The sequence below is a fragment of the Mus pahari genome, chromosome 12, assembly GCF_900095145.1.
Source record: "Mus pahari chromosome 12, PAHARI_EIJ_v1.1, whole genome shotgun sequence".
Lineage (NCBI taxonomy): Eukaryota > Metazoa > Chordata > Mammalia > Rodentia > Muridae > Mus > Mus pahari.
The window spans coordinates 11,646,773-11,674,608 of NC_034601.1; the positions used below are offsets into that span (position 1 = coordinate 11,646,773).

Consider the following 27,836-nt stretch of genomic DNA (forward strand, 5'->3'; position numbering starts at 1 on the left):
ATATATATATATATATATATATATATATATATATATATATATATATATATATATATAAAGTCTATGACCAGTTTAGCAATTTCAGAATTGTCCATTTTAGAGTGTTCTTGAAGTTCCATTTCTAGACATATACCCAAGAGATGGGAGATATAAAATCCAATGTATAAATAGTTTTTCACAGCATTCAATGTATCTAGAAAGATGGAAATACTGTGTGTCTGTATCATTACTTGGCCATAAAGAAGAGTGAAGTGCTGACATACTGTAACACGGATGAGTGGGAAACGCTGAGTGAAAGGAACGATCCCCACAAACCACCGCATCATTTTCTAATACCATTCTTTTGAAATGGCCATGCTAAGACTTAGACAGAAAATGCCCCTCACTGTGAAGACTAACTAATGACTACTGAGAAGCAAAGAGTTTCTCTTTGGACTGGCAAAAATGCTTTGAATTTTTAATGTCTGGTGTCAATACTGTAAACACTTAAATATGCTCAAAAGAAGTGCTGAAACATTCTTTAAATGTATAGTGTACACAGTTCATAAAGTACTTGCTGTAATAAGCATAGGTTTAATCTCCTAGGACTCATGTAAACCGATGGGTTCTAAATCCCAGTTTGGGGGCCATAGAAATAAGCAGATCTTTAGGGTCCACTAGCCAACTAGCCTAGCCTACGCTGGAAGCTTCAGGTCAGTAAGAGACACTGTCATAAAGGACAGTGAACAGCATCTTAAAAAATGGCACCTGAGGTTGGCCTCAAACCTTTATACCCATATGTACCCACTTACGTGTAGAATATATTCTTAAAAAATGTACAGCTAAGGAAATGAGTTGACTGCTCAAGGGCATGTTGTAACATATAACAAGGAAAACAGGCCAGTTAAAAACTTTTTAAAGTAGTTTTCTATAGTGGTCAGATGTGGATGGTATTTTGCCTTTTCACACCTGATATGTACATCCCATGCCTTAAGGAAAGGAGATAGGAATTCACATTTTAAAAGTCTAATTTTCCTAGACATAGGTTGTATCTCTAATGGTGTCTGCACTGGAGCTACAGAAGCACAAGAAGGTACTCTGGCCACATAACGAGATGTCTCAAAACCTTTTCTTTTTCTTCTGTTTATATAGAGTAATTTCTCACTCTCCATGAAACTCCTGAAAGAGATGCATAAGGAATCAAAAACAAGAGAAATTTGGCGAGTGCAGTGGTTGCATAGTTACTCCCAGCTGAACCACTGCAGGAGCCACACTCAGAGCCCTCGGGAACAAGTCCTCACTATGCTCAAAACCATCACGCTGTTGGGTAATTAGATGCTATTGTCTGCATCAATTTGAGAATGCTATTTTATATTGTATTCAAAGCTATGGTTTGTGCTACTTCCTCTGAGAGTTGAAATCTGCACTAGGAATATTATAGATAGCAGTAAAGGATGCAACAGATCGATTACATTTCTTAGAAGAGAGCAGCTGATCCAGATCAGGGGAGTTTCAAATACTAATACAGTACAACATAGATATGTTTACCATTAAAATAAAGTGGAAATTAAACTTTCCTTGATACTTAACTTGGCTTTTAGCCTGTAAGCATAAGAGGAGAAAAGTGTTGGATCTGACGATCTTACCATACTGCCAGTCACCTCAAGTACATAGTGGGACTGCTGCAGGATAGAATACTATCATAGGCTCTGTAAAAGTACACCAGGAGGACTACTTTCTCTACATAACTCTAGGAACAGAAAACATCTACGTATATTAGCACACACCTATAATTCCAGCACTGAGGAGGCCAAGGCAGGGTAATTGCCACAATTTCAAGACCTGCCAGTGCTATATAGGAAGACTCTCAAAAAAAACAAAAGGCCCAGAGCAGGGAAAACAGGGAAACATAAGAAATGGTCCTAGGGTTTCTTGAATCATTATACTGATATTAAGACTATGAGTACACCTGCCTGGCATATCTGAGGCTCTGGGTTTGTTCCTCAGTAAATAGTAATAACACTGAATACTCATAGCAATAGCAGTCCTGCAGTTGGAGCACAGACATGAGCAGTATGAGCTGAGCAGGCTGGTGGCAGTAATCCTGGCTGGAACCAGACTACTACAGACAGGATGAGGCTGCCAGGCTTTCTAGTTGGGCACACTGCCGGGTGGTGCAGCCCTGAGCTCCCTGCCTAGCACTGAGTGCTCAGAAGCAGAACTAGAGTCCTTGTTTAATAAGAGCCATTTTCTGTTCTCTGCAACAGACAAAACTAAGAATTTGATAAAATGTGATGGATGATTCTAGAATAAAAAGTTTATTCCTGTTTTTAAACCTTAATACTGTGGGTGTTAGGGTTTATTTTTAGCTGTGGGGTCCAGGAGCCTCCTCACAAACCACATGAACAGCAATCTCAGTCAGACAGGAATAGTTTACTGAACATTAACCCCAGGACTGATCAATCAGGCAGGGCTGCAGACCAGATTCTGAGCTGTGTGTGACCCTGAGCCAGAATCCTACAGAGTTGTTAAGCCTGAAAACCACAAACATCTGTGCCAAGTTATTCACCAATCAGGTTTTAGGGATAGGGGACTTCCTTAAGAACATATCTTAGTGGTACACTTATCCTGTTCTTATTGGTTGGGGTAATCAACTGTGGTGGGGGACACCTTGCTTGATATTCATGTCTTAATTTACCAACCCAGATGTCAGCTAGCCATGTACATGACTCTTTATGCCAAGTAAAATGCCAGTTCCCAGAGAGGTCTTGGGAACTCAGAACTTTACCCAACCCCTACTGAAAATGGAAGTCTTATTCCAAATGGCTTCTAATATTGGTACAGGTATCTCTTAAATTGGGGTCTAAACCAGAGGCAGCATATAAAAGCAAAAGCCATGGAAGTTCATATACAGGTGCAGAGGCATGGAAATTTCTGAGTTTGAGGCCAGCCTGGTCTCTATAGAGTGAGTTCCAGGACAGCCAAGGCTACACAGAGAAACCCTATCTCAAAAACCAAAAAAAGAAAGAAAGAAAGAAAGAAAGAAAGAAAGAAAGAAAGAAAGAAAGAAAGAAAGAAAGAAAGAAAGAAAGAAAGAAAGAAACAAAGGAAAGAAAGAAAGGAAGAAAGAAAGAAAAGAAAAGAAAAGAAAAGAAAAGAAAAGAAAAGAAAAGAAGTGTTACTGACTGTGAATTTCTTATTTTTTTAAATAAAAATCTGTTGTTTTTTTTTTTTAATACAACAGATGAAAGTGATATTTCAAACTACTTAAATAAAAACATCCAGGCCTCTTGTGACCAGAACATCCTCTTGGGCACAACTTGCAGAATCATGGCTGATGCTCTCAGCAGGGAGCCAGCCTGCCTGCCTGACCTGGAGGAGAGCAAGGTGAACTCAATCTTGACACTTTCTGGGTCTAGTGCAGAGAACCCAGAGAGGGTAAGTTGTTGTATTGTGTGTCTTTTACGTGCTGCCCTCAGGACTAAGTGAAGCCACAATGAGAGAGTACTCTTTTGTCAATTTAAAATATGCTTAAAGGCAGGAATAGTGGCTTACAGTTGTAAGCCTAGCATTTGGGAGGCACCACCATGCACAACCTGAACTATAAAGTGAGACCTGGTCTCAAAAACACAATTGAAATGAAATGATGAATTAAGATGAAACGATTGACAAGTATTATTTCAAGTTTACTATATGGAAAATTGAACATTCCATGCATTTCTTATTTGTTATTTGAGTTAAACCTTTTCTGTTTTCTTTTTTCTTTTTTGTTTGTTTGTTTGTTTGAGCCAGTATCTTTTGTATTCCAGGCATGTCTTAAACTTGCTCTCTAACCAAGGATGTATTTGAACTTTCTATTCCTTCCATATGCTAGATTATAGGTGTGTGCCACCACACCCAGTTTATGCGATACTGTGTCTGAACCCACGACTTCATGTAAACTAAGCAATCATTCTGCCAACTGAGCTACATCCCAGCTTCCTGAGTAATATAGGGATTTGTTGTTTTATTTTTATCCCCTGTTAAGTAGCTCTGGTTGTCCTGGAATTGATTGTGTAGACCAGGTTGACTTGAGCCTTAGACTAAGCCTTCTACCTCTGCATCCTGAATACTGCAATTACATACCCAACTTGGTAATACAGATCTCTAAAACAAGCTTTCATCTATGAAATTTCATCACTAATTTCCATTGAGATGGCTTCCCCACTAGCTTGTGGGTTAAACAACCTTTGGGGAAAGGGTTGTATTCAGCTCTGCTTTGCTTAGTTTGTGGGGCAGTGGGGCAGTCATATTATTTTGGTTTTCAGATAATTTTGGACTTTTAATAGTTAGCCTCTTCACCTTCCATCCTACCTCAGTGCTGTCATGTGGTCCAGTCTTCTTCCTTGTCAGTGTCACTGACATCTTTGCAGGATATGACCATACAGCACCAGCTTTTGTCATTTTTGTGAATCCCATGGAGTTCACAGTGCCTTAGATTGGTCCAGCTCTGTATGGCTCATTAACTGACCAGCATGTTCTCTTTAGTTTATCAGGTTGTAATATTCTTCCAGATTTTACTGAAATTATTTACTGCCTTGCACATGCATGCACGCGCACACACACACACACACACACACACACACACACACACATTTACACCACATAGCCTTTAATGTTTATTTTATTTAAGAAGTCTGGATTGACTAGACTAGCATCAAACTTGTAGTCCCCAGGGATCCCCTTGTGTCAGTTGAGACTGCACACACCACACCTACCTTCTCAGTGTTATTTCAAAGCTATTGATCTAGTCATGTTCTTCTCAATTCCAGGTCATCACAGGTCTGTACCAGAAAGCATTCCATCACCTCTCCAAGGCCATGCAGTCAGCTGAAGAGGAAACCCAGCTTTCCTGCTGGGGTCATGAGGCTGCAGCTGAGCGGGCCCATGCTTATATGACATTGGTAGGTTTCTGTGACCAACAGCTCCGAAAGGTAGAAGAGAGTGCCTCACAGAAGAGAAGTGCAGGTTAGTGTTCTATATGTAAGCTTGAAAAATATATAGATGCTTTTGATCTAATGGGTGGCTTTTTCAAATGACAAATCTTTTACTTTTTTTCATCTTTAGAATAGTAGTTTCAGTGGCTGGAGTGATGGCTCAGTGGTTAAGAGCACTAACTGCTCTTCCAGAGGTCCTGAGTTCAATTCCCAGCAACCACAACCATCTGTAATGGGATCCGATGCCCTCTTCTGATATGTCTGAGAGAGTGACAGTGTACTCACAAACATAAAATAAATAACTAAATCTTTTTAAAAAAAAAAAAAAAAAAAAGTAGTTTCTCCAAGCAACACATCTGTATTTAAATAAAATCTGCTGTTTTTTTTTTTGGGGGGGGGGGCAATTCTGGGGTTTAAACTAGCTTCAATAACATTAAGCAAGAATTCCACCACTGAGCTAAGATGCCATCCCATAACTTTTAGAGACGTGTATATAGAGACTATGTAGCACAAGCTGGCCTTGAACTTGCCATTTTGTTCTACCTGTCAGGTGCTAGCATTGTAGGGGTGAATCACTGCAACTGGCTCATTTGCTTCATGTAACTTATGGTCTACCTCTTGCTCTAGGAATAAAATCAGGAGCATCATCCAATGCGTGCTGGCAATACAGGATGAAAACTGCTTCCTGAAAGATTAGACAAGCATGTGTGTGACATCTCTTGACTGAAAGGAATCACTGGAGAGGGAACAGTGACAGACTAAAAAAAAAAAGCCAAGAAAAGGGGAAGAGAGTCATTTGTCACATTTATGATTTGTGTGCTAACCATCGCTTCCTTCTTTGCTGTCTTTGGTTCTGTAGAACTGGAAGCATATCCAGCACTTGTGGTGGAGAAAATGTTGAGAGCATTAAAGTTAAACTCTTCGGAAGCCAGGCTGAAATTTCCTAGATTACTTCAGATTATAGAACAGTATTCAGAGGAGACCCTAAACATAATGACAAAAGAGGTTGGTATCTTTGAGAGTGGAAGAGAACTTTTCAGGAATTAAAGACGTATTTTTACTTATATGTAGTCTCAGGGTGTGTAATGCACGTTATGGCCTTTTGTTTTTTTGTTTTGTTTTTTTTCCTACCTTTGTGTTTTTGCACATGCTACACCATGCATGCTGAAGTCAGAGGACAACCTCAGGCATCATTCCTCAACTTCTGCCCTGTTTGCAACTTGACGTGATTCTCTTAATTCCTCCTGCATCTGAGGATTACAGACGTGTGCTGCTATTTTTACCTATTTCCTTTGTGGGTGTAGTAGAAACACTATAGCTGAACAAGAACCAAATCGATCAAGGACTTTATGTGGAAGTTTACCCTCTGCACAGATGAAGCTACAGTGTATTAACATCTGTTGGTATCTTATGCTTAGTGTTTATTTAGCCTAGGGTGAGGACTAAGTGGGAGTCAAGAGGTTTATGTATGCACATACAACACCCTGCAGCCTTGGTATGCTTGTTCCATGGAGCACTTGGGTATACACATGCTGACTGTACCCCTGTGCTCTGGGACCTATCTGTATAGGGAAGGCCTCGTGTATAAAAGAACAAGGCCATCTGTTTTACAGATTTATAACTAAAACATAGACCCAAGCTTTGACTTGAAAATAAGAGTTCACAAAGGACTAACTGCTACTCGGCTGCTTTATGTAGCAAGATCTTTGTTGTTAGTGTGTGTGTGTGTGTGTGTGTGTGTGTGTGTATGTGTGCATGAGTGCCCGGCATCAGTACCCTGCATCTTCCTCACCTGCCCTCCACATTGTCTTTTCAGTCAGATTGTCACCCTGAGCCTAGAGCTTCCCAATTCAGCTAGGCTGGCTGGCCAACAAGCCCCACCCTGTCCCATTTCCTCTTGTCCCTGCCTCCCCAGCTCCCTGGGGATTACAGGGTCATGGTCTTCAATCTCATTTTTTTTCCATAGGTATTGGGAACAGAACTCAGTTCCTTTTTACCAACTGAGCCATCTCCCCAGCTCTGTATAGCAAAATCTTAAACAGTCTTCATCTTTGAGCCATGAGGGTCCACTGTGCTATCAGACCTTTTAACTATGTGTTGGCAGTATATGGATTCTGAGTGCCAGAGACTTTTAGTAGTTCTTTTTTTTTTTTTCCTTTTAAGTATATAAAGCAGAAGCAACTTTACTAAGAATTGCAGAGAAGTGAAAAATTGAGAGAATGTGAGAAATTAAGAAAAATTAAAAAGATTAAAAAAAACTTCCAAGAGTGGGAGGCATTTCCAAGAGAAAAAGCCCTTTAATTTTTTTTTTTAATTACACTTATTTGGTACCACAGTATACACATCGCGGAGGTCAGGGAACAGCTTTCAGAAGTCATTCCTCTTCTCACACCATCTGAGTGCTGGGGATTGAATCCAGTTGCCAGACATGGAAGCAAGTGCCTTAACCCACTGAGCCATCTCACTGGCCCAAATTATGTAGCTTTTGATTCTATATTGACAGTGACTTCCGAAAGTTTATTATGGCTAGTTGTGGCATGCATTAAATCCCAGCATTTGGGAAACAGAGGTTGAGAACAGCCTGGTCTGCATTGCAGCTTTTAGGCTGGCCAGGGCTACATAGTGAGACACTGTCTTTAAAAATTAAATTAAATTACAAACTTTATCCAATGTTTATAAAGAATGTATAATGAGGTCAAACATTTTTATAAATGGAAATCTGAAAATTCTTTTTAGACTTTCTAAATATATATATTTATATACATGTGTGTGTGTGTATTTTAAGCATTTCTTAAAACAAAAATATGTAAACAGCCTAAGTTCATGATAATGCACTAAGTGACTATAGCTGTTACAAGAATGAGTTAAGTTTGTCCCATGTCTTTATTACTTGTACATTCCTGTAATAAGACATCATGCACAAGACAAGTTATTATAGACAGTGTTTTGGGAGGTCTTCCAGTGTCAAGATTGAAACCCAAGAACATTAGTGGGGCGCATGGCTGCAGGCAGGCATGCATGACATGACATGACATGGGAGCAGTAGCTGAGAGCTCCATCCTAAAGCACAGGCATGATGTAGACAGGGCACACTGTGAATGGTGGGAGTCTTCCGAAATCTCAAGACCACTCCAACACACCTCCTCCAGCAAGGCTACATTTCCTAATCCTTCACCAACTGAGGATCAGGAGTCAAATGAATGAGCTTATGGGGCCATTCTCATTCAAACCACCACAGCAAGTATGATCCCATTCTTTGATCAAAAAGTAATTGTGTACGTGTACAGGAAGTGTTGGGAAGAATCCAGTGGTCCCTTAGCAAAAAAGAGCTAAGAGGGAGTAGACTCATATTTAAGCGTTTTCATTTGGAACATATTTTACCTTTATGCAAATATTTTTAAATGTTATGTTCATTTTCAAACTATACTTTTCTGAATTTTAGATTTCATCCATCCCTTGCTGGCAGTTCATTGGCTGGATCAGCCACATGATGGCCTTACTGGACAAAGAGGAAGCTATTGCAGTACAACATACTGTGGAAGAAATTGCTGATAACTACCCACAGGCCATTATCTACCCTTTTATAATAAGCAGTGAAAGCTACTCCTTTAAAAATACTTCTTCTGGTCATAATAATAAAGCATTTGTTGAGAGGTAATGTTTTAGTTTGGGGCTGATCAGATAGTATTGAGTATAAAAATTTGGGATGGTAAAAGCAAAACCATGCAGATATATTTGTGTTGTTCATGAAGTACAGGAATTCTTAGACATTTATTGAGGCTATCTTTTCTCTATGTGCTGCTTGTTACTGAATTTCTCTCCTTTTGAAAACACTGTTTGCCTTCATACCCATAGATAATAATCTTTGACTAGTACAGACAAGATGAGATACTTTTACAATCAGTTCTCATCCTGGTTGGTTTGTTTTTGTAAATTTGACACAAGCTAGTGTCATCTGAGAGGAGAGAACCTCAATTGAGAAAATGCTTCACCTAATTGGCCTGTGGGGCATTAGCTTGATTAATAATTGATAAAGGAGGACCCAGCTCACTGAGGCTTCTGCCTCTGAGTACTAGGATTAAAAATTTACTTAGCCTAAACATGGTAAAATTTTTTATAGGATAAAAAGTAAACTTGACCACGGAGGAGTGATTCACAGTTTTATTAATGCCTTAGACCAGCTCTCCAATCCTGATATGCTCTTTAAGGTAAGAAAATAGCTTTTGACAATAAAAATGAATGTGGATAGGATTTGTATATAGTCTAGCTTCATTCTTGATTTTTTTTTCTTTCTCTTTTGGCACAGGACTGGGTTTCTGATACAAAAGATGAACTAGGAAAGAATCCTGTGAATAAGAAAAATATTGAAAAATTGTATGAAAGGATGTATGCTGCCTTAGGTGACCTTCGTGCTCCAGGCCTGGGGCCCTTTCGGAGGAGGTTCATACAGGTATGGATTGATTCAGCTGCTTGATTAATCAAATTAATAATTTGATAGATACAGTAGCAGTGTTTACATTTGAATTACTTCCTGCCTGTTGTCTGTTACTGTGATGAGCTTGCTTTAGAGCTGATGCTTTCTGTAAGATACAGTAATCAAATGTTTCCATTCGGTGCTGATGTCTTCGTTTGGGTTTTACTGCTGTGAACAGACACCATGACCAAGGCAACTCTCATAAAGGACAATATTTAATTGGGGCTGGCTTATGGGTTCAGAGGTTAAGTCCATTATCAAGGCAGGAGCATGGCAGCATCCAGGCATATGTGATGCTGGAGGAACTGAGAGTTCTACATCTTCATCCAAAGGCAGACAGGAGAAGACTGGCTTCCAGGCAGCTAGGAAGAGGGTCTTAAAGCCCACACCCATAGTGACACACTTCCTTCAACAAGGCCACACCTCCTAATAGTACCACTCTCTGGGCCAAGCATATTCAATCCACCACAGCTGGCAAGTGGGTCAGTAGACAAAAACCTTGGGGTTCTGCTGTATTCTCATGCTCAGATTCTGATACCTGAAGATTGTATTTAGTTTAGTATTTTTAATTCTCAGGATCACTTAGATATTGGATCAAGAAAATATTTCTATCTTATATAAGGTGATAAGTATTCTGAAGCATTGGTTTAGGGCACCAATTTACATGCTCAGAAACAGTACAAACCCAGATCAGAGGGATTGCATGACTAACACTGCTTAAAAAAAGCTGTATTTCAGACAAGTGTGGCAGAGGGAAATATTTTTTAGTTATTCTAGTGCTGGGAAGAGTCATGAAGTGAGGAGCATATTTAAAAACTTTTCATTATGAAAACATTTAAATACAGTATATTTTTATCATATTCTCCCCTCCCTCAATTCCTAAGAGATCCTCCTCACATCCCTACACACTGAACTTTATGGGTTTTTTCTCTCTTAAAAGAACAAAACAAAACTTAATAAGAAAAAAACAATAAACAAACAAACAAAAACAGAATAAAACAAAAGGCTACAGAAATCCCAGTGAGTTCATTTTGTGTTGACCATATACTTCTGAGCATGGGACCTACCCTAAAGCGTGTTTGATATACACAGTGAGACTCTATTGGAGAAAACTGATTTTCTTTGTTGCAAATAGCTTCCTGTCTAGGAGAGGGGACCCTGTGTCCACTTCCCCTTCTCAGTGCTGAAACCCTGTCTAGCTTGAACCTTGCAAGTCCTGTGCATGGCACTAGACAGCCTCTGTGAGCTCATTCATACATTAGTCCTGTTGTATCTGGAAGACACTGTTTCCTCAGAGTCATCCATCACCTCTAGCTTTTAAAATCTTTCCACTTCCTCTTCCATCATCAGCCTTGCAAAGAGGGATTTGTTGAGGACGTTTAGAACTGAGTGCCCTGAGCTTTCTCCCTTTACATTGTCTAGCTGAAAGTCACTGTGTTTCCATCCACTGTGAAAAGGAGCTTCTCTGATTTGGGTTGAGTGAGGTGCTAATCTTTATGTATTATGAGTATTTTGTTACTATATTCCTTTAACAGAATAATAGTGGGGTTTTCCCCTAGCCTGTGAATTATCCTCAAATTCTTGGCCATTTTAGTAGTGTCATGTTACATCTCATGGATTGGTCCTTAAATCCAATCAAATAGTGGTTAGTTACTCCCATAGCATTCAATGAGTATTGCATAGTTCATCTTGCAGCTAGGTCACTGTTGTGGGTCACAGGTTTTATAGCTGGGTGATATTAATGATTATATCGCTCCCTCTGGTAGTGTGCAAAGTACCTTCCAGTACCATAAACACTAATCAGCAGAGTAAAGCTTCTAATTAGGCACCAGCTTGATTTCTCCATGTTTGATGACTCATCTTCATCAATAGAGCGTCGCCATCAGTTTGTGGGGAGTAAAAGCTATTTTCTCTGATGATTGGGGGTTTCCATGGGGCCACAAGATATAATCCATTTGTGGCATTGGAAGTTTTATTTGTCACTATAAGCTATCTAGTTGGCATTGTGTCTCCTTTTATTTGGTGACTCCATTTATATTTCTTTCACATCAGTATATATTTTGGGAATACTTTTACAACTGTAGAAACTTACTTGTTTTTCAAATGGCCTTTAGTGTTAGACGGTTCTTCCCGTTTCCTCCTTTACCCTTCTCTTCTATTCTCCTCCCATTTTTTTTTGTTTTTTTGTTTGTTTGTTTGTTTTTTCAAGACAGTGTTTCTCTATATAGCCCTGGCTGTCCTGAAACTCACTCTGTAGACCAGGCTGGCCTTGAACTCAGAACTCCGCCTGCCTCTGCCTCCCGAGTGCTGGGATTAAAGACCTGCGCCACCACGCCTGGTAATTTTTTATAATTCTTAACAATATTTTAATGCATATAAGTGTACCACATTTTTTTATCCATTCATGAGTTGATAGACATGTAGCCTCTTTCCAGTTTCTGGGTATTATGAATAGAGCAGCACTGAACATGGATGAGCAATATCTCTGTAGTATGATGTATATGCAGGAGTATATATGGGTGTATATGCAGGAGTGCTATAGCTGGATCTTGAGATAGATTTATTCCCAGCTTCCGGAGAAACTGTCACACTGATTTCAATAGTGGCCTTTCCAAGTTTGCTCCCCACCAGCAATAAAGAAGTGTTCCCTTTGCACGGCCTCTTCATAAAACAAAATGTCAAAGTAGTTTTAGTTTCTCTTATAGCTAAGGATGTTGAACATTCCTTTAGGTATTTCTCAGCCATATATGGTTCATCTTTTGAGAACTCTCTGCTTAGTTCTCAACCCCATTTTTAAAAGTAGTTATTCCTCTATTGTGTGTATATAATTCATAAAGATCTTTTTCCATTGTATAGGTGCTGCTTTGCTCTCATGATAGTGTCCTTTGCTATAGAGAAGATTTTAAGCTTCATGGAGTCCCATTAGTAATTGTTGGTCTTAATGCCTGTGCATTAGTATCTTGTTCACAAAGCCTTCCTGTGTCACTGAGTTCAACCCTATTCCCTGCTTTCACTTCTATCAGATTCAGGGTATCTGGTCTTATGTTGAGGTCTTTAATCCGCTTGGAGTTGAGTTTTTTGTAGAGTGATAGATAAGAATCTGTTTTCATGCTTTTAAAAAATACAGCTATCTAGTTTGACCAGCACCTTTTGTTGAAGTTGCTGCCTTTTCTCCAGTGTGTCTTTTGGCTACTTTGTCAAAAATCAGATGTCCATCTGTATATGGACTTACACCTGCCTCTTCAGTTTGGTTCCATTGATCAATGTGTCTGTTTTGATGTGGGCTAGTGAGACCTCCACTATCCTGGGGCTTTTGTGTTTCCATGTGAAGTTCAAGATTGTTTTTTTCAATTTATGTAAAGAATTGTGTTAGAATTTTGTTGGGATTGGTTGAATCTATAGATTGTTCTTGGTTGCATGGCTACTTTCACTATATTATTCCTACTGATCCATGAGAACTGGAGATCTTTCCATCTCCTGATAGCTTCAATTTCTTTTCTCAGTGTCTTAACGTTTTCATTATACAAGTCTTAAAGTTTTATTATACCACTTGCTTGGTTGAAGTTATCCCATCATCATCATCATTATTATTATTATTATTAATTATTATTACTATTACTATTACTATTATTTGAGACTATTGTGAAAGGTACTGTTTCCCTGATTTCTTTCTTAGTCCATTTGTATATAGTAAAGCTACTGGTTTTTTTGTGTGTTAATTCTCTATCATAATACTTTGCAAAAAAATGTTTATCAACAATATAAGTTTTCTGGTGGAGTTTTTGCAATCTTTTATGTATAAAATCGTATCATCTGCAAATAAAGATATCTTTACTTCTTAACTTTTTATTTGTATTCCTTCTCCTTCATTTGTGTTATTGTTCCTCTTTGTGGGTTGAATAACCTCACAAGGGTCATCTCAGACCATCAGAAAACACACATATTTATATTAATGATTAATTAACAATAGCCACACTGTGATTATGAAATAGCAACAAAAATAATTTTATGGTGAGGGTCCCTACAACATGAGGACTGTATTAAAGAGTTGCAGCATTCAGAAGGATCAGAATGAGTGAGCTAAGACGTCAGGGTACTGTATTAAATAGGTATGGAGAAAGTGAACAACTTTCTCTTGTTCCTGATATTAGTGGAAACTTTTTGAGTTTCTCTCCATTTAGGTCGAGCTTGTTATAAATTGCCTTTATTATGTTTAGATGTGTTCCTTTTATCCCTGGTCTCTCCAAGACCTTTATCATGAAGGGGTGTCAGATTTTGTCAAAGGCCTTTTCATCATCCAATGAGATGACCATGTGTGGTTTTTTTTTTTTAATCTTTCAGTTTGTTTATATTTATGGTATATTATCTTTATCATATTTAGGTATGTTCCTTGTATTCCAAGGCTCTCAGGACTTTTTTAATGTAGAGTGTCAGATTTTGTCAAAGACTGTTTCCCCCTCCCAGGGGATGATCATGTGTTTTGTTGTTGGTGGTGGTGGTGGTGGTGGTGGTGGTGGTGGTGGTTTGGGGCTTTTTGTTTTGTGTTTTGGGGTGTTTGATGGGGTTTGTTTGGGTTTTTTTGGGGGGGGTCCCTTAGCCTTTATGTGGTAGATGAAGTTGATTGATTTTCATATGTTGAACCATCCCTGCATCTCTGAGGATGATACCAATGTGATCATGGTGAATAATCTTTTTGATGTTCTGAATTTGGTTTGCATATATTTTATTGAGAATTTTGCAGCTGTGTTCCTAAGGGATATTGGTATGCAATTTTCTTTTTTTGCTGGGTATTTATGTAGTTTTTGTATCATAGTAATAGTGGCTTCATTAAAAGAATTAAGAAATATCCCTTCAGTTTTATTTTATGGCATAATTTAAGACATATTGGTGTTACTTCTTTTAAGGTCTGCTAGAATTCTACACTGAATATATCTGGCTTTCTTTGGTTAGATTTTTACTTACTACATTTATTTATTCATTTATTTATTTATTTATTTGGTTTTTCAGGACAGGGTTTCTCTGTATAGCCCTGGTTCTCCTGGAACTCACTTTGTAGACCAGGCTTTCCTCGAACTCAGAAATCCGCCTGCCTCTGCCTCCCAAGTGCTGGGATTAAAGGCGTGCACCCCAAACACCCAGCTTTACTGCTTTTATTTTACCTGGGACTGTGGGTCTATTTAAATTGCTTATCTGATCTTACTTTAACTTTGGTAGGTGGTATGTATTTAGAATTTCATCCATTTCTTTTAGATTTTACAGTTTGATGGAATACAAAGTTTTAAAGTATATTCTTATGATTCTCTGGATTTCTTCAGTCTATTGTGAGTTCCCACCTTTTATCTCTTATTTTATTAGTTTGGATCTTCTCTGTCCATTTTTTATTAATTTGGGTAAGGGTTTGTGTTGATTTCCTCACCAACTCTTCCTCCCATTGGTTTTGGTTTGTTTTATCACTTTGCTTTATTTGTATTTCCTTATGATTTCAGCACTGGGTTTTATTATTTCTTCCTATCTACTCTTAGGACATTATTTCTTCTTGTTCTAGAGCTTTCAGGTATATCACTAATGTAGTAATATGAGATCTCTAATTTTTTGATGTAGGCACTTACTGCTACAAACTTAAATTAGGCCTTTATTGTGTCTGATAGGTTTGGGTATGTTGTGTTTTCATTTTTATTCAATTCTTAAATAAATAAGTAAATAATAAATAAATAAATAACTTGACCGATGTTCATTTGGTTGTAAATTGTTCCGTTCCCATGAGTTTTTATGCTGTTTGTTGGTTTTTCCTATTGATATCCAGCTTTAATCTAGGATGGTCAGGTAGGATGTAGGGTTTTATTTCAATTTTCTTATATCTATGTTTTCATATATCTAGGTCTTATGACCTAATATATGGTCAATTTTGGAGAAAGTTCCATGAGCTGCTGAGAAGAAAGTATAATCTTTTGTTTTGGGGTGAAATATTCTGTAGCTATCTGCTAGGTCCATTTGATTTATGAAGTTAACTCTAGCATTCTTTTGTTTAGTTTTTGTCTTGATGACCTGTTTTTAGTGAGGGTAGAGGAATAAAGTCTCCCACTATCAGTGTGAGAGAGTCAATATGTGATTTGAGGTGTAGTAGTATTTCTTTTATGAACTTGGGTACCCTTGCACATTGGCTGGTTTTGTGTATCAACTTGACACAAGCTAGAGTCATCTAACAAGAAGGAGCTTCGGTTTAGGAAATGCCTCCATGAGATCCAGCTGTAAGTCATTTTCTCAATTAGTGTTCAATGGGGGTTGGGGGCAGCCCATAGTGGGTAGTGACATCCCTGGGCTGGTGGTTCTGGGTCTATAAGAAAGCAGGCCCAACCAGCCATATGAAGCAGGCCAGTAAGCAGCACTCTAGCACAGCCTCTGCATCAGCTCCAGCCTCCAGGTTCCAGCCCTGCTTGAATCTCTCTTCTGACCCACCAATGATGTACTATAATCTAGAAGTGTAACCCAAATAGACCCATTGATCCCCAACTTGCTTTTTCGTCATGGTGTTTCATTGCAGCAATAAAAACCCTAAGATACCATGTGTTTGGTGCATAGATGTTTAGAAATGCAGTATGCTTTTAGTGGGTTTTTCCTTCAATTATGTAGTGTTTTTCCCTATCCTAGTTAGTTTTGGTTTGAAGTCTGTTCTGTCAGATTTTAAAATGGCTACCTACACCTGCTTGCTTCTTGAAGGGTCCATTTGCTTGGAATATCTTTTTCTATCCTTTTACTGTGAGGTGATGATGAGATATTTCTTGGATGTGGCAGAAAGATAGATCTCATTTTCTAATCCAATGTGTTAGTCTTTGTCTCTTTATTAAAGAATTAAGACTATTGAGTGTGATTAATAAACAATATTAATGGGGAGCTGTCACAAAGGAATGTAGATGAGCTAGACAGGAAGGCTGAGATAGTTGATGGGAAGGACATAAACTGGATTCCCACCAAGAAGAGCACATAAGGATGCTTTCAGTAGACCCCTGTGGCAACTCTTCTTTCTGATGTAGACACTCACCATCAGCATCTTTTCTTCCTTGGCCCTTCACCTCTTACAGGTCTACCAACCAGGATATTCTTCATCCCTCATGGATGCCTTCCCTTTACAGACTTATTCCTTCCTATCTCTGTTCTGCCAAACCTCAAGACACTCATAAAGAAGAATTCTGGCACTTCTGTTGGTAGTTCCCTGGCTACATTATAGACAGCCACATTGCAGTTATGTTAGGATATAAATTATACATTCCTACAGTTCATTCACCTAATATGTACAGTGCATCAGCTTTTAGTATAGTTATAGAAGTTTGAAGTCATTACCACATGACTATTAGAACATTTTATTCATAGAAAGTAGCCAACCCTGTGGCCAATTGCAGTTCCTCTTCATTTCCTGCTCCTGCCAGCCCCTGGAACCTGGGAAATCTCCTCCTAGACCTTTTACTTAGCACTTTTTCATATTCAGTTTTTACTACAAAGTTTCTTCCCACTGTTGATCTTTCTGTTCCACCCTATATCCTTAAATTAGGTGATGAGGATAAATTTAGTTAAATACAGGTTGCTTTTGTGGGTTACACCTAGTATACTTTAGATACACAAGTCTTTCGGTAGTTTAAACATGGGTAGACACCCTAAAAACACCATAAACTTCTATATTTTGCTTTCTGACACATTTAGGTCAATATCCTATTGTATATGTGGTATTGATTATTGAATATTCCAGTGACTCTAAACATAATCATCATATAATTAATAAATAATACTTGTTAGTTTAATAAAATTATGCAGTTATAGAACATTAGATAAGAAAAGATATATTTGGTTTGTTTTCCCAAAACAGTAGCCCACATATTTTACAAGCCCAGGTTTGCAGCTTTACAAGTCTGTTATCAGAGCCTACACCAGCCATTATCGTATGAAAGTGCTGGACAGTGTCTAGAAGAACTCTGTTTATGAACAAAAGCTGTGAACTGGATGTTGTGTGTGTGCTGGGCTGTGCTTTACTGAAATGAAGATGAGAGCAACAATGAGAGAACTAGATCGGATCCCTTATCCTACAGGCTGAGAGCATCTCTGAGAAAGGGTGTCATTTCCATGGTTCTGAGCTACAGCCTGTCTTACCCTATCATGTGTCCTGTCGTTTCAACTGAATGAGAATGGCCTCGCTTGGAAACCTGCCATGTTCTCTTTTTAAAGCCATAGCTACTTTTGATTTAAATCCTTTCCCTATATACTGGGTCCAGTAAGCCTGTCCTAAGAGCATATGAGCACACATCACTGTCCCTCCCTGCTATTGCCAAGCACAGCCACACTCAGCCTTTAACTAAGCTACAAACTCCTGTGTGGTTCAGAGGACTAAATCTAGCACCCTGGCCAGGCTGGATAGTACTATGCCACAGTACTATCCCCCAGTCCTTTATTTCTATATTTTTAATCCATTTCTAAATTAAAGAAATATCTTTATGTGTCAATTTTCATACTAGAAACTGTTGAAATTAATGACAGTTTGAACCAAAGAAAGTAATCAGAAATTCATGAACTGCATGAGACACTGTCTCAAAGCCAAAAAGATGATCTGCTAAATCTTGATAGTCCTCAGTTTTGCTTTATCTTTATTTGATATCAAAATTTCCATTCAAATAAATATTTTTTAAAAGAAGTAATACATTCCAAGATACAGTGCTGTAGCCACCAGCGGCCATGAGTTACTGGGTTCCTGAAAAGAAAGTGGGGATGGATGGGAAGGACAGCGAGAGAAATAACAAGCCAAGACAAACTTCTCTGATCAAGGCTCAATGTTTAATTCTAAGGTCTGAATATGAAGGGGGAGATCATCCCCCACTTTGCCAGGATCTTGTCAGGAAGACAAGCTCAGCTGCTCAGCAGGTAGTGGCTTCTTGCAGGAAGCTGCAGATGTGTCAGACAATGGACTCTACCTAGGTGGGAAGGCTCTACCATAGATGGGCTAGCCTACTGTGGCAGAAACAAGGTCTGAGCCAGCCAGCTCAAGGCTGGGGGGGAGGGTACACAGGACTTCTGATAATTGCTTCTGGAATTATTGATCTTATGATATTTATACTGGTTTATGATCTAGAGCAATGCCTCAAGAGACCCTGACTGAGAACATTATCACCCTTTCTCTCTTCCCTTTAGCTCCTATGAAGAATTATGAACTATTCATTGTTATTTAATTGCTCCTTTGGTTTTGCTTTTAACTTTCTTCCTAATTATTTATGTCATCCTTTGTACATAAAATAAAGTAGGCCTAGAACTGGACAGAGTACGGAGTGGTTAGATGACCATGGTTGTTTTGTTTTGTTTTGGGGGACAAGGACTCACTATGTAGACAAAGCTGTCCTTGAACTCACAGAGATTGACCTCCCTCTGTCTCCAGACAGTGCTGAGAATAGAGGCCTGTGCCATAGGCTCAGCTCTTTGCTGTGCTTTTGAAGCAACTAGAACTTGTAACTAGGAGCCATCCTAATAATGACATGTCTAAAGGAGGGTAAGACACAGACAAAAGAGACATTCAAGATATTTTAGAATATTGAAATATTCATAAGCTTGGAGCTTTTTTAAATGTACAAAAGGAACACCAGTCTTTACAGTACATTTTTAATTTCCAGGCCTTTGGGAAAGAATTTGTCAAAAGCTTTGGGAATGGTGGTTCTAAGCTGCTTACAATGAAGGTCAGTGACTTTTGTAATATCACTGACTCGCTACTTGCAAGGATGAGGAAAGATTCAAAGCTACCTGGGAACCTGAAAGAGTATTCCCCCTGGATGAGTGAGTTCAAAGTACAGTTCCTGAAAAATGAACTGGAGATTCCTGGTGAGTTAACATCCAATAGTGAGAAGAACACTTCTTAAGGAGAATAGTGTGGCAGCAAGAACTTGTGCTTTCTAAGTAGTGACATTGGGATCTTAACAGGTTGTTGGTGTGTGTGTGTGTGTGTGTGTGTGTGTGTGTGTGTGTGTGTGTGTGTGTGTGTGTGTGTGTGTGTATACAGGGGTGCATATATTATGTAAATGTGCATGTGGAGGTCAGAAAACAACACTAAATATTCCTCCTTCCTTTCCACCTTGCTTGCGAGGAGACAGGACCTTGTTTTTTCTGCTTCACCCTGGCTGGCCTGTGTGCGCCTGTGCTTCACCCTGGCTGGCCTGTGTGCGCCTGTGCTTCACCCTGGCTGGCCTGTGTGTACCTGTGCTTTCCAGATCTGGGATCACAGGACCTGGGAGCAACTAGGACCACAGATAACTCAAGCTGTCATATCTGGCTTTGTTTGTTTTGCTCTTAAGATTTATTTACTTTTGATTATGTGTCCATGGGTGTAGATGCATGTCAGTGCAAGTTCCCACAGACCAGGGAAGGCTGTCATATCCCGTGCAGCTGGAATTATTAATGGTTGTAAGCGTCCTGACATGGGTGCTGGGAACCAAACTCAAGTCCTCTGGAACAGCAAATGCTCCTAACTGCTGAGGCCTCTCTCCAGTGTCCTACCTCAGCCATATTCATTATTACGAAGACCTCTAGTTGCTCTGAATTAGTACAGTTCACTGTATTTTTTATTATGGCAATTGTTCAGATTTCAATTTTGTGCTTATAAGAACCCCACTGACTCCTACTTTGCTTCTGAGTAACTTCTCTTCCGAAATAAATAACAGTGTAGAGAGGGCACTTCCTAGGCCCCAGCTGGTCCCATTCAAAGAGAACAGCAAGAGGAAAACAGACTGTCACACTGAGGTAGACAAATGCAGCAAACTGTCAGAAGAAATTTCTTTCCTATTCCATGTTCACCAACCTAGAATTTTCCCAAGAAAGTAATGTTTTAATCTGGTGACTGATTTTCCCCTCTCAGCAAATAGAAGAGATCACTGTAAAGAGATGCACTCTCATTTTTGTCGACAGCTGTGCAGTTACACTTATCAGGGAAGAAAAGCTGTTTTTTTAAACAGGATCTCACTATATAGACCAGGCTGGCCTGGAACTCACAAAAACTCACCTGCCTCTATCTCCTGGGTGCTGGATTAAAGGTGAAGCCACACCTGGTTATAGCTAATTTCTATAAATGAAAACTTTGAATTAAAAATATAAGTATGTTACATAAACATTTTTTATTAGATCAACATATATGTTTTTAAATATGTAGGTTTTATAACAGACAGTTCCTAAGCAAGGCTCTGTGTTTGCTCTAGGACAATATGATGGGAAAAGCAAACCACTGCCTGAGTATCATGTGCGGATCTCTGGATTTGATGAGCGGGTAAGTTGTATTTGTCATCGTTGTTTCTGTGACATTTGATATATTAGTCAACGTTCCACTAGCATTTTGCTCCCAAATTATAATATTGATCAAATTCCTAAAGATAGTGTCTCCAATGTTTCAGTATCAGTTATATTTAAGAATACTGTAAGTACCAAATGGTCAGCCCTGAAACATTCACGTTATATGGACTTAATACATTATGTTTCAGATGTATTATATATATATATATATATATATATATATATATATATATATATATATATGAATGAATGAATGCAGGCAATAGCAGTTGATAAAAACAGAAGGCATGAATTTGAAGGCCGGTGAGGAGGGATATGTGGGAGGGTTTGGAAGGAGAAAGGGGAGGAAGAGGTGCATTTAAATTATGTCAAAAACAGAAAAATATAATGTAGTAAAGTAATATAAGCTGTATATGTGCAATGTAGATTATATAGAGAATTGATCACCTATAAAGACCTTTATGTTGGACATCACATACTGAGAAGGATAGCCAGTTATAGGCAGTATCTGTAAACAGGAGTTGAGTGTGTATTGTTATGCCCCACTCAGCAGAAAACCCAGGGGAGCTCAAGAACTGCAGGTCTGCTGCAATCCTGCATAAGAGTCTCTTTATTGCTTCCAAGTCAGACTCAGATAGCAAACCTTTTTCACAGCACAGGACAGGAGTGTGACCACGAGCTTGGAAGACTTGGCACTTATACAGCATAGTTAGAGAGTCTTTGAATGCTTAGGGTGATGGGGGAGGCAGGGGAGGCAACTCATAATTCAGACAGGATAGCATTTGGTAGGACAGAATCATATGGCTGAGAGGGGTATTCTTCCGACCTAAGGAGTATCTTTGTGGGGCTATCGGGAACTAGTTTTATGGCCGGCCATAACTGTCTGAGACCTCTGATCACCTTCCTTCTATGATTTAAACCTGGGACCCTAATCTCCTTTTTTCAAGGACAGGCACCGGCTGCACCTGGGAAGTGCCCAGCGGGTTATCAGGGAGAGCGCTAGCCTCCGTGTCATAGAGGCTAGGAAGGCTGTCACCCCTCTTCTCTCAGAGGGGCCAGGGATGGGGAGGAAGCCCTGTGTTTGCTGCAGGAGACAAGCTGCCTGTGCACCCCACTCAGTTGTTGTGGGAGAGAGCCTGGGGTGGGGGAAGGGGAACTGCGAGGAAGTGCAGAGGCAAGCTGCCTGTGCGCTTCAGGATAGTACTCAAGCATGACAGATGGCCTGTAGCCTACATCCCAGATTCTGCTTTTGTATACCACCTGACTCTGTCTTCAGAGAGGTCCTTCTTTCTGGAATGCATCCATGCTGACCATGGTGTAGTGAGCTACTCTGAAACTGCCCTTAAGTATTTTTTGCTGTAGTAGTGCACACTGTAGCCCCAGCTTCTCAGGAGATAAAAGGACCACTTGAGCCCAGGCATTAGAGACTAAGCTGAGTAACATAGCAAGACTATTTTTTAAGACAGCAATAACTGTAGCAGGCCCCAATTAGCTACTTGAACTGATCCTGGGGGCGGAGACCTGTTCTTCACTACCTACCCCAGTATGCTAGGTTCCTGAGTGAAAGACACATTTACACAGCCTTTATATTTTGATATGCCTTATACAGCTCAGTGGCAGGGTCACTTCCTAACGTCCACAAGGCTAATCCACATCACTCCAATATTCCCAAGTCATTACTTACTAAAATCTGTATTCCATCTTTGCTGCTCTGGACCCAATCAGGCAGCCCTCTTGGGCCACTCTCCCCCAGCTCCTACAGCAGCTCTACTCTCTGCTCCTTCTCCTCTGCTCCTTCTCCCAGCTCAGTGGGTCTCCTTCTTCCTCCCCTTTCTCCCTGTCCCTAGCCCAGGAATCCTAACAGTCCTGCCTTTGTCTGCCCTGCCCAGCCATTGGCTGCTGGCAACATTATTCACCAATCAAAACCAACTAGGGACAAGGTTCCTCAATGTCTTACATGAGGGTTTGCAGATTCTCATGCAATTTTGGGGACTCAAATTAACATAATACAAGCATCATTAGACCAAACCCACTACACTAACACATCTCTTAATGTTTAAAGGTAAAAGTAATGCTCTCCTTGAGGAAGCCAAAGCGCATTGTTATTCGAGGCCATGATGAGAAGGAATACCCATTCCTGGTAAAGGGTGGTGAGGACCTCCGTCAAGACCAGCGCATCGAGCAGCTCTTCGAGGTCATGAATGCCGTTCTCTCTCAGGATGCTGCCTGCAGTCAGAGAAACATGCAGTTAAGGACTTACCGTGTCGTGCCAATGACCTCTAGGTATGGCCTGAGTGAACCTATTTATACTGGGGAGAGAGCTTATCTCCTTCCCTGGCCGAGTTCTAAAGCGGGTTTATGGGCTCTTGAAGCCTCCAATGGTCAGAACTCAAGTAGAATTACATAGGAAAATAGGTGAGGAAATAAAGATTGGGTGGGAACAAAACTGTTTTGCTTTGATTCTTCAGAACACTTTTTCTGATGAAGAAAGAGCAAGTGTACTTATTTGTAAATATTTTTGTTTTTCAGATTAGGATTAATTGAATGGATTGAAAATACTATGACCTTGAAGGAACTTCTTTTGAGTAATATGTCACAAGAGGAGAAAGTGGCTTATAACAGGTAATGTCACCCATGTCACCTTGGGTAACCTAAAAATGCATAGAGATCTTTCTGCCTTGGGGCTAGCTTTCGCCCACCCCACCCCCTGTTTTTGAGGATAGATTTCACTATATAGTCCAGGTTGGCCTATATTGGACTCATGATCACAGGTGTGTACTACGAACCTGACCCTCAACTTGTAATTATTTGTTTTGATTTCTGAAAGCTCATTAGGAAGACATTTAGCACAAACTAAAAAGTGGCCAAATGTAAACACACCAGAGTGCATCCACCTGCACATGTGCTGACTCTTGTGTGAAATGTGACTGAACCCTTTCCAAATTCAGGATGAGGTTGCAGACAGTAAGAAAAGACTTCATCTTACCTAAGATGGGTTTTATATGTGTATCTACAGTCAGGAAATGATAAAGAAATATCTAGAATAGTCTAAAAATAAGGAAAAATGGATTTGTGAGTGATTTGTAAAAGATTTAACTTACTGTCAAATGAGGCCTATTAGCAGTGATATCATGATTGTCAGGAAACCTTTCAAGGTGACATGCCTAGGTCACAGATCTTTATGTTTACTGTAACATCTTGTTCTTCTCTGTATTTAAAGAAGAATACTTTGTACCTGACTCTATTGTGCCTGAAGTTTTGTATGGGTAGTTGCTTGAGCTTATCTTGGAGTCATTAAGAATGAATACAGCATACTGAAAGTTGTATTTATTCTTCACTGTTTTTCAGTACATTTTCAATGTTCTTTGCCATGCAAAATACCTCCTTAATTCTAATTCCCCTTTTCTTACTTGCTAGTGATCCCAAAGCACCAATTCATGACTATAAAGACTGGCTGATGAAAGTGTCGGGGAAAAGTGATGGTAAAGCCTATATGCTAATGTACAGGTAAGTTTTTTGACTTTTAAGTATCGGAGTCTATGTGCTAATGTAGAGGTAAGTTGGACTTTTCTACCTTTGTTCATTCTTTTAAAAAGTGCATACTTTTGATTTTTGAGAATTTGGCATTAGATGTCTAGAGATATGATTAGAGCCCTGACTTAGCTTATTTGAGGCCCTGGCATCTGTGTCTAGCACTGAGATGGGAGGGAAGAAAGCAAAGAATTTTTTTTTTTTTTTTTTTTGGTTTTCTGAGACAGGGTTTCTCTGTATAGCCCTGGCTGTCCTGGAACTCACTCTGTAGACCAGGCTGGCCTTGAACTCAGAAATCCACCTGCCTCTGCCTCCCAAGTGCTGGGATTAAAGGCATGTGCCACCACTGTCCGGCCAAAAAATACATTTTGCTGCAGATAGCAATAAAATATTTGACATTAAGAATACTTTTTTCATCTCTTATCAGCCTTTTGGCTAAGATCAAGTGAAGAATACTTTTTTCTTTTGGGTCAGGGTTTTTTTGTTTGTTTGTTTTGTTTTGTTTTGTTTTTTTGAGACAAGGTCTCTCTGTGTATCTCTGGCTGTCATGGAACTCAGAAATCCACTTGTCTCTTCACCCAAGTGCCACCATGCCCAGCTGATAGAGTATTTCGGTATAAATAATTTTAAATTTTAAAGTCACAAGAAATTTGTTCTAATAAAATGTTTTTCTTAAATCACAGCCGAGCTAACCGTACAGAAACAGTTGTAGCTTTTAGAAGAAGGGAAAATCAAGTGCCTGCTGATCTCTTAAAGTAAGTATGTTTGTGACTTCACAAACCTAGTGGCACAGCAGAGATGATATGTGGCTTCTCTCTCTACCAGGCGGGCCTTTGTAAAGATGAGCACCAGCCCCGAGGCCTTCCTGGCACTGCGCTCCCACTTTGCCAGCTCCCATGCACTGCTGTGCATCAGCCACTGGCTCCTCGGGATTGGAGACAGACACCTGAGCAATTTCATGGTGGCCATGGAGACAGGCAGTGTGATTGGAATTGACTTTGGACATGCGTTTGGATCAGCTACTCAGGTGTGTTGTGCTTAACTCCTGGTTTAGAATGAGAATATGCATTAGCCAGGATGCTCTAAAGGAGCAGAACTGACACAATGAACATATACATGGGATTTATTAGAATGGCTTTAGACCATGGTTCAGCTAGTCTAACAATGGCTCTTCTGACAGAAAGTGCAACAATCCAGTACTTGTTCAGTCCAGGAGACTGGATGTCTCAGCAGTTCCAGTCAGGTGCTAGAGTCCTGGAAGATTCCTAGAGAGCTGCCAGTCTTCAGTTTGTGTTGAAATCCCAAAGAAGTAGATTATAATGCCAGCAGAGGAATGCCTCAGCAACAGGATAGAGGAACTTGCTAGCAAAACCTAGGGTCCTTTATATAGGCTGCCATCAAGTGTGGCCCAGATGTAGTATGAGAGTCTTCCCTCAGATGATCCAATCAAGGCAATCCCTCACGGGCGTGCCCAGAAGCTTGGGTTTCAGTTGATTCCAGAGGACGTTAAGTTGAAAACCATGTGGCATTAACACCTCCAGAAGTTAAAGGAGGTTAAGTTGACTTTGGCATTGTTTTGAAACCTGGCACTTTTGGAAGAAACAAATAATCTCACCCTCAATTTAGGCTCCTGCATGACCTGTAAGTCACGGGAAACATAGTGATATGTAATCAGAGCTAAGAAGAAAAGGATATTACATTGTTACAAACACATATAACTAGAGTGTCTTATATAAAATAGAATTTAAATTGTTTCTGTTGTGCTTCTGAGTCTCCCAGGTTCTGGGTTACTCCATAGAAGTTTATGCTTTGGCAGGATAATGCAATCTGAATTGATTATTCTTGGGTATAGGAATTATTTAGCTGATTTTAAGAAATGTGAAGTTTCCTAGGTTTACGCTTATAACCTCAACACAAGAGAGACTGGGACAGGAAAATGATTGCAAATTCAAGGCAAGCGTGGCCTTTAGTGTTAGACCCTAGCTTAAAAAACAGAACCAGTGAGAGCTCAGTGGTTAATGCCAGCAAGCCTGATGTCCTAAGTTCAGTGCATAAAACCCACATCATGGTAGAAGGAGAGATCTAGACCCTGTTGGGACACAATAAACATGAGAGAGAGAGAGAGAGAGAGAGAGAGAGAGAGAGAGAGAGAGAGAGAGAGAGAGAACAAGATACAGTTTGTAGCCTCACTAAACAGAAATAATACCTTTAAGGTGGAGCTTTATTTGCATTTTGCCTGTTTTTTGAGAGTTCTGATTCGTATATGTCATAGTTAACATCACTATGGCTATGCTGAAACACCATAAGGGGAGGAAAGGGTTTATTTGGCTTACACTTCCACATCATAGCCCATCACTAAAGGCAATCAAGATAGTAACTCAAACAGGGCGGGAACCTGGAGGCAGAAGCTGATGCAGAGGCAGTGGAGGGGTACTACTTACTGGCTTATTTCACATGGCTTGCTCAGCCCAGAAACAACAGCCTAGGGATGGCACCACCCATAATGGGCTGGGACCTCCCCATCAATCACTAATTTAAGAAAATATTGTACAGGTTTGCCCCATCTTATATTTTCTCAATTGAGATTCCCTCCTTTCAGATGACTTTAGCTTTCTGTCAAGTTGACATAAAACCCAGTACGTGTACTTACACTTTTTTCTCTTATTTAGTTTCTTCCAGTCCCTGAGTTGATGCCTTTTCGTCTAACCCGCCAATTTGTCAGTCTCATGTTGCCAATGAAAGAAACGGGTCTTGTGTGCACGGTCATGGTGCATGCACTGAGGGCTTTCCGCTCTTGTGCAGGTCTGCTCACTGACACCATGGAAGTTTTTGTGAAGGAACCCTCCTTTGATTGGAAGGTACATTTTGGTTTTGGATAGACACACTCGTGTCTCCTTTGGATTGTGAAAATACATCATTTGTATTTACTGAAATGTTTATATTATTTTGTGCTACATTTCTCAAAACTAACCTAAAAAAATCATATAAAAAGCAAAACATTTATTTGGAGGAAACATACTACTATGTTTAGTTTGAGCCTGACTGGAGGTGACAATATCCACCCATTGGTAACATTAAGTACGAATTCTGTTTTCATACACAATTTGTTGCTCTGATTGTTGTTTTAATTATAAATAGGGTCTTACTCTAGCCTGAGCTAGTCTAGAACTCTTCACATAGCCAAGGCTGTTCTCGAACTCAAAAGAATCTTGCCTCAACCCCTTGATTTCTAAAATTATAACAATCCTTCTCTGAACCTACAACTTTCAAAAAAATGTTTAGTTTTTATGAGTGTTTTGCCTGCAGGTATGTATGTGTACCATATGCATGCAGTGCCCATGAAGTCCAGAAGAGGGAGTACCTGAATTAGAATTACAGAAGATTGTAACCAGTGATGTCTTTTCTGGGACCTGAACCCTGGTTGGTCCTCTGTAAGAACATCAAGTGTTCTTAATCCTTGAACCATCTCTCCAGCCAACAACAACTTTTGACTTAAAAAATCATTCCATGTGAATTTTTCCTTAATCCTAAGAACAGATAATGCTGTTTGAATCAGTTATCCAGACTGG

General features: G+C 39.6%; 1 protein-coding gene across 1 annotated transcript in view; it reads left to right on the forward strand.

Annotated features, from left to right (window-relative positions):
- The window catches only part of Prkdc (protein kinase, DNA-activated, catalytic subunit), a 201,570-nt gene that overhangs the window by 170,519 nt on the left and 3,215 nt on the right, over window positions 1-27,836 (forward strand). The window contains exons 69-83 of the mRNA XM_021209938.2: window positions 1,132-1,306; window positions 3,224-3,417; window positions 4,791-4,986; window positions 5,815-5,960; window positions 8,398-8,609; window positions 9,076-9,163; window positions 9,262-9,405; window positions 19,074-19,278; window positions 20,646-20,713; window positions 22,799-23,019; window positions 23,266-23,358; window positions 24,154-24,243; window positions 24,951-25,022; window positions 25,093-25,294; window positions 26,937-27,125. Coding sequence (XP_021065597.1) covers window positions 1,132-1,306; window positions 3,224-3,417; window positions 4,791-4,986; window positions 5,815-5,960; window positions 8,398-8,609; window positions 9,076-9,163; window positions 9,262-9,405; window positions 19,074-19,278; window positions 20,646-20,713; window positions 22,799-23,019; window positions 23,266-23,358; window positions 24,154-24,243; window positions 24,951-25,022; window positions 25,093-25,294; window positions 26,937-27,125 — 2,295 coding nt within the window. The remainder of the gene's footprint in view (window positions 1-1,131; window positions 1,307-3,223; window positions 3,418-4,790; window positions 4,987-5,814; window positions 5,961-8,397; window positions 8,610-9,075; window positions 9,164-9,261; window positions 9,406-19,073; window positions 19,279-20,645; window positions 20,714-22,798; window positions 23,020-23,265; window positions 23,359-24,153; window positions 24,244-24,950; window positions 25,023-25,092; window positions 25,295-26,936; window positions 27,126-27,836) is intronic.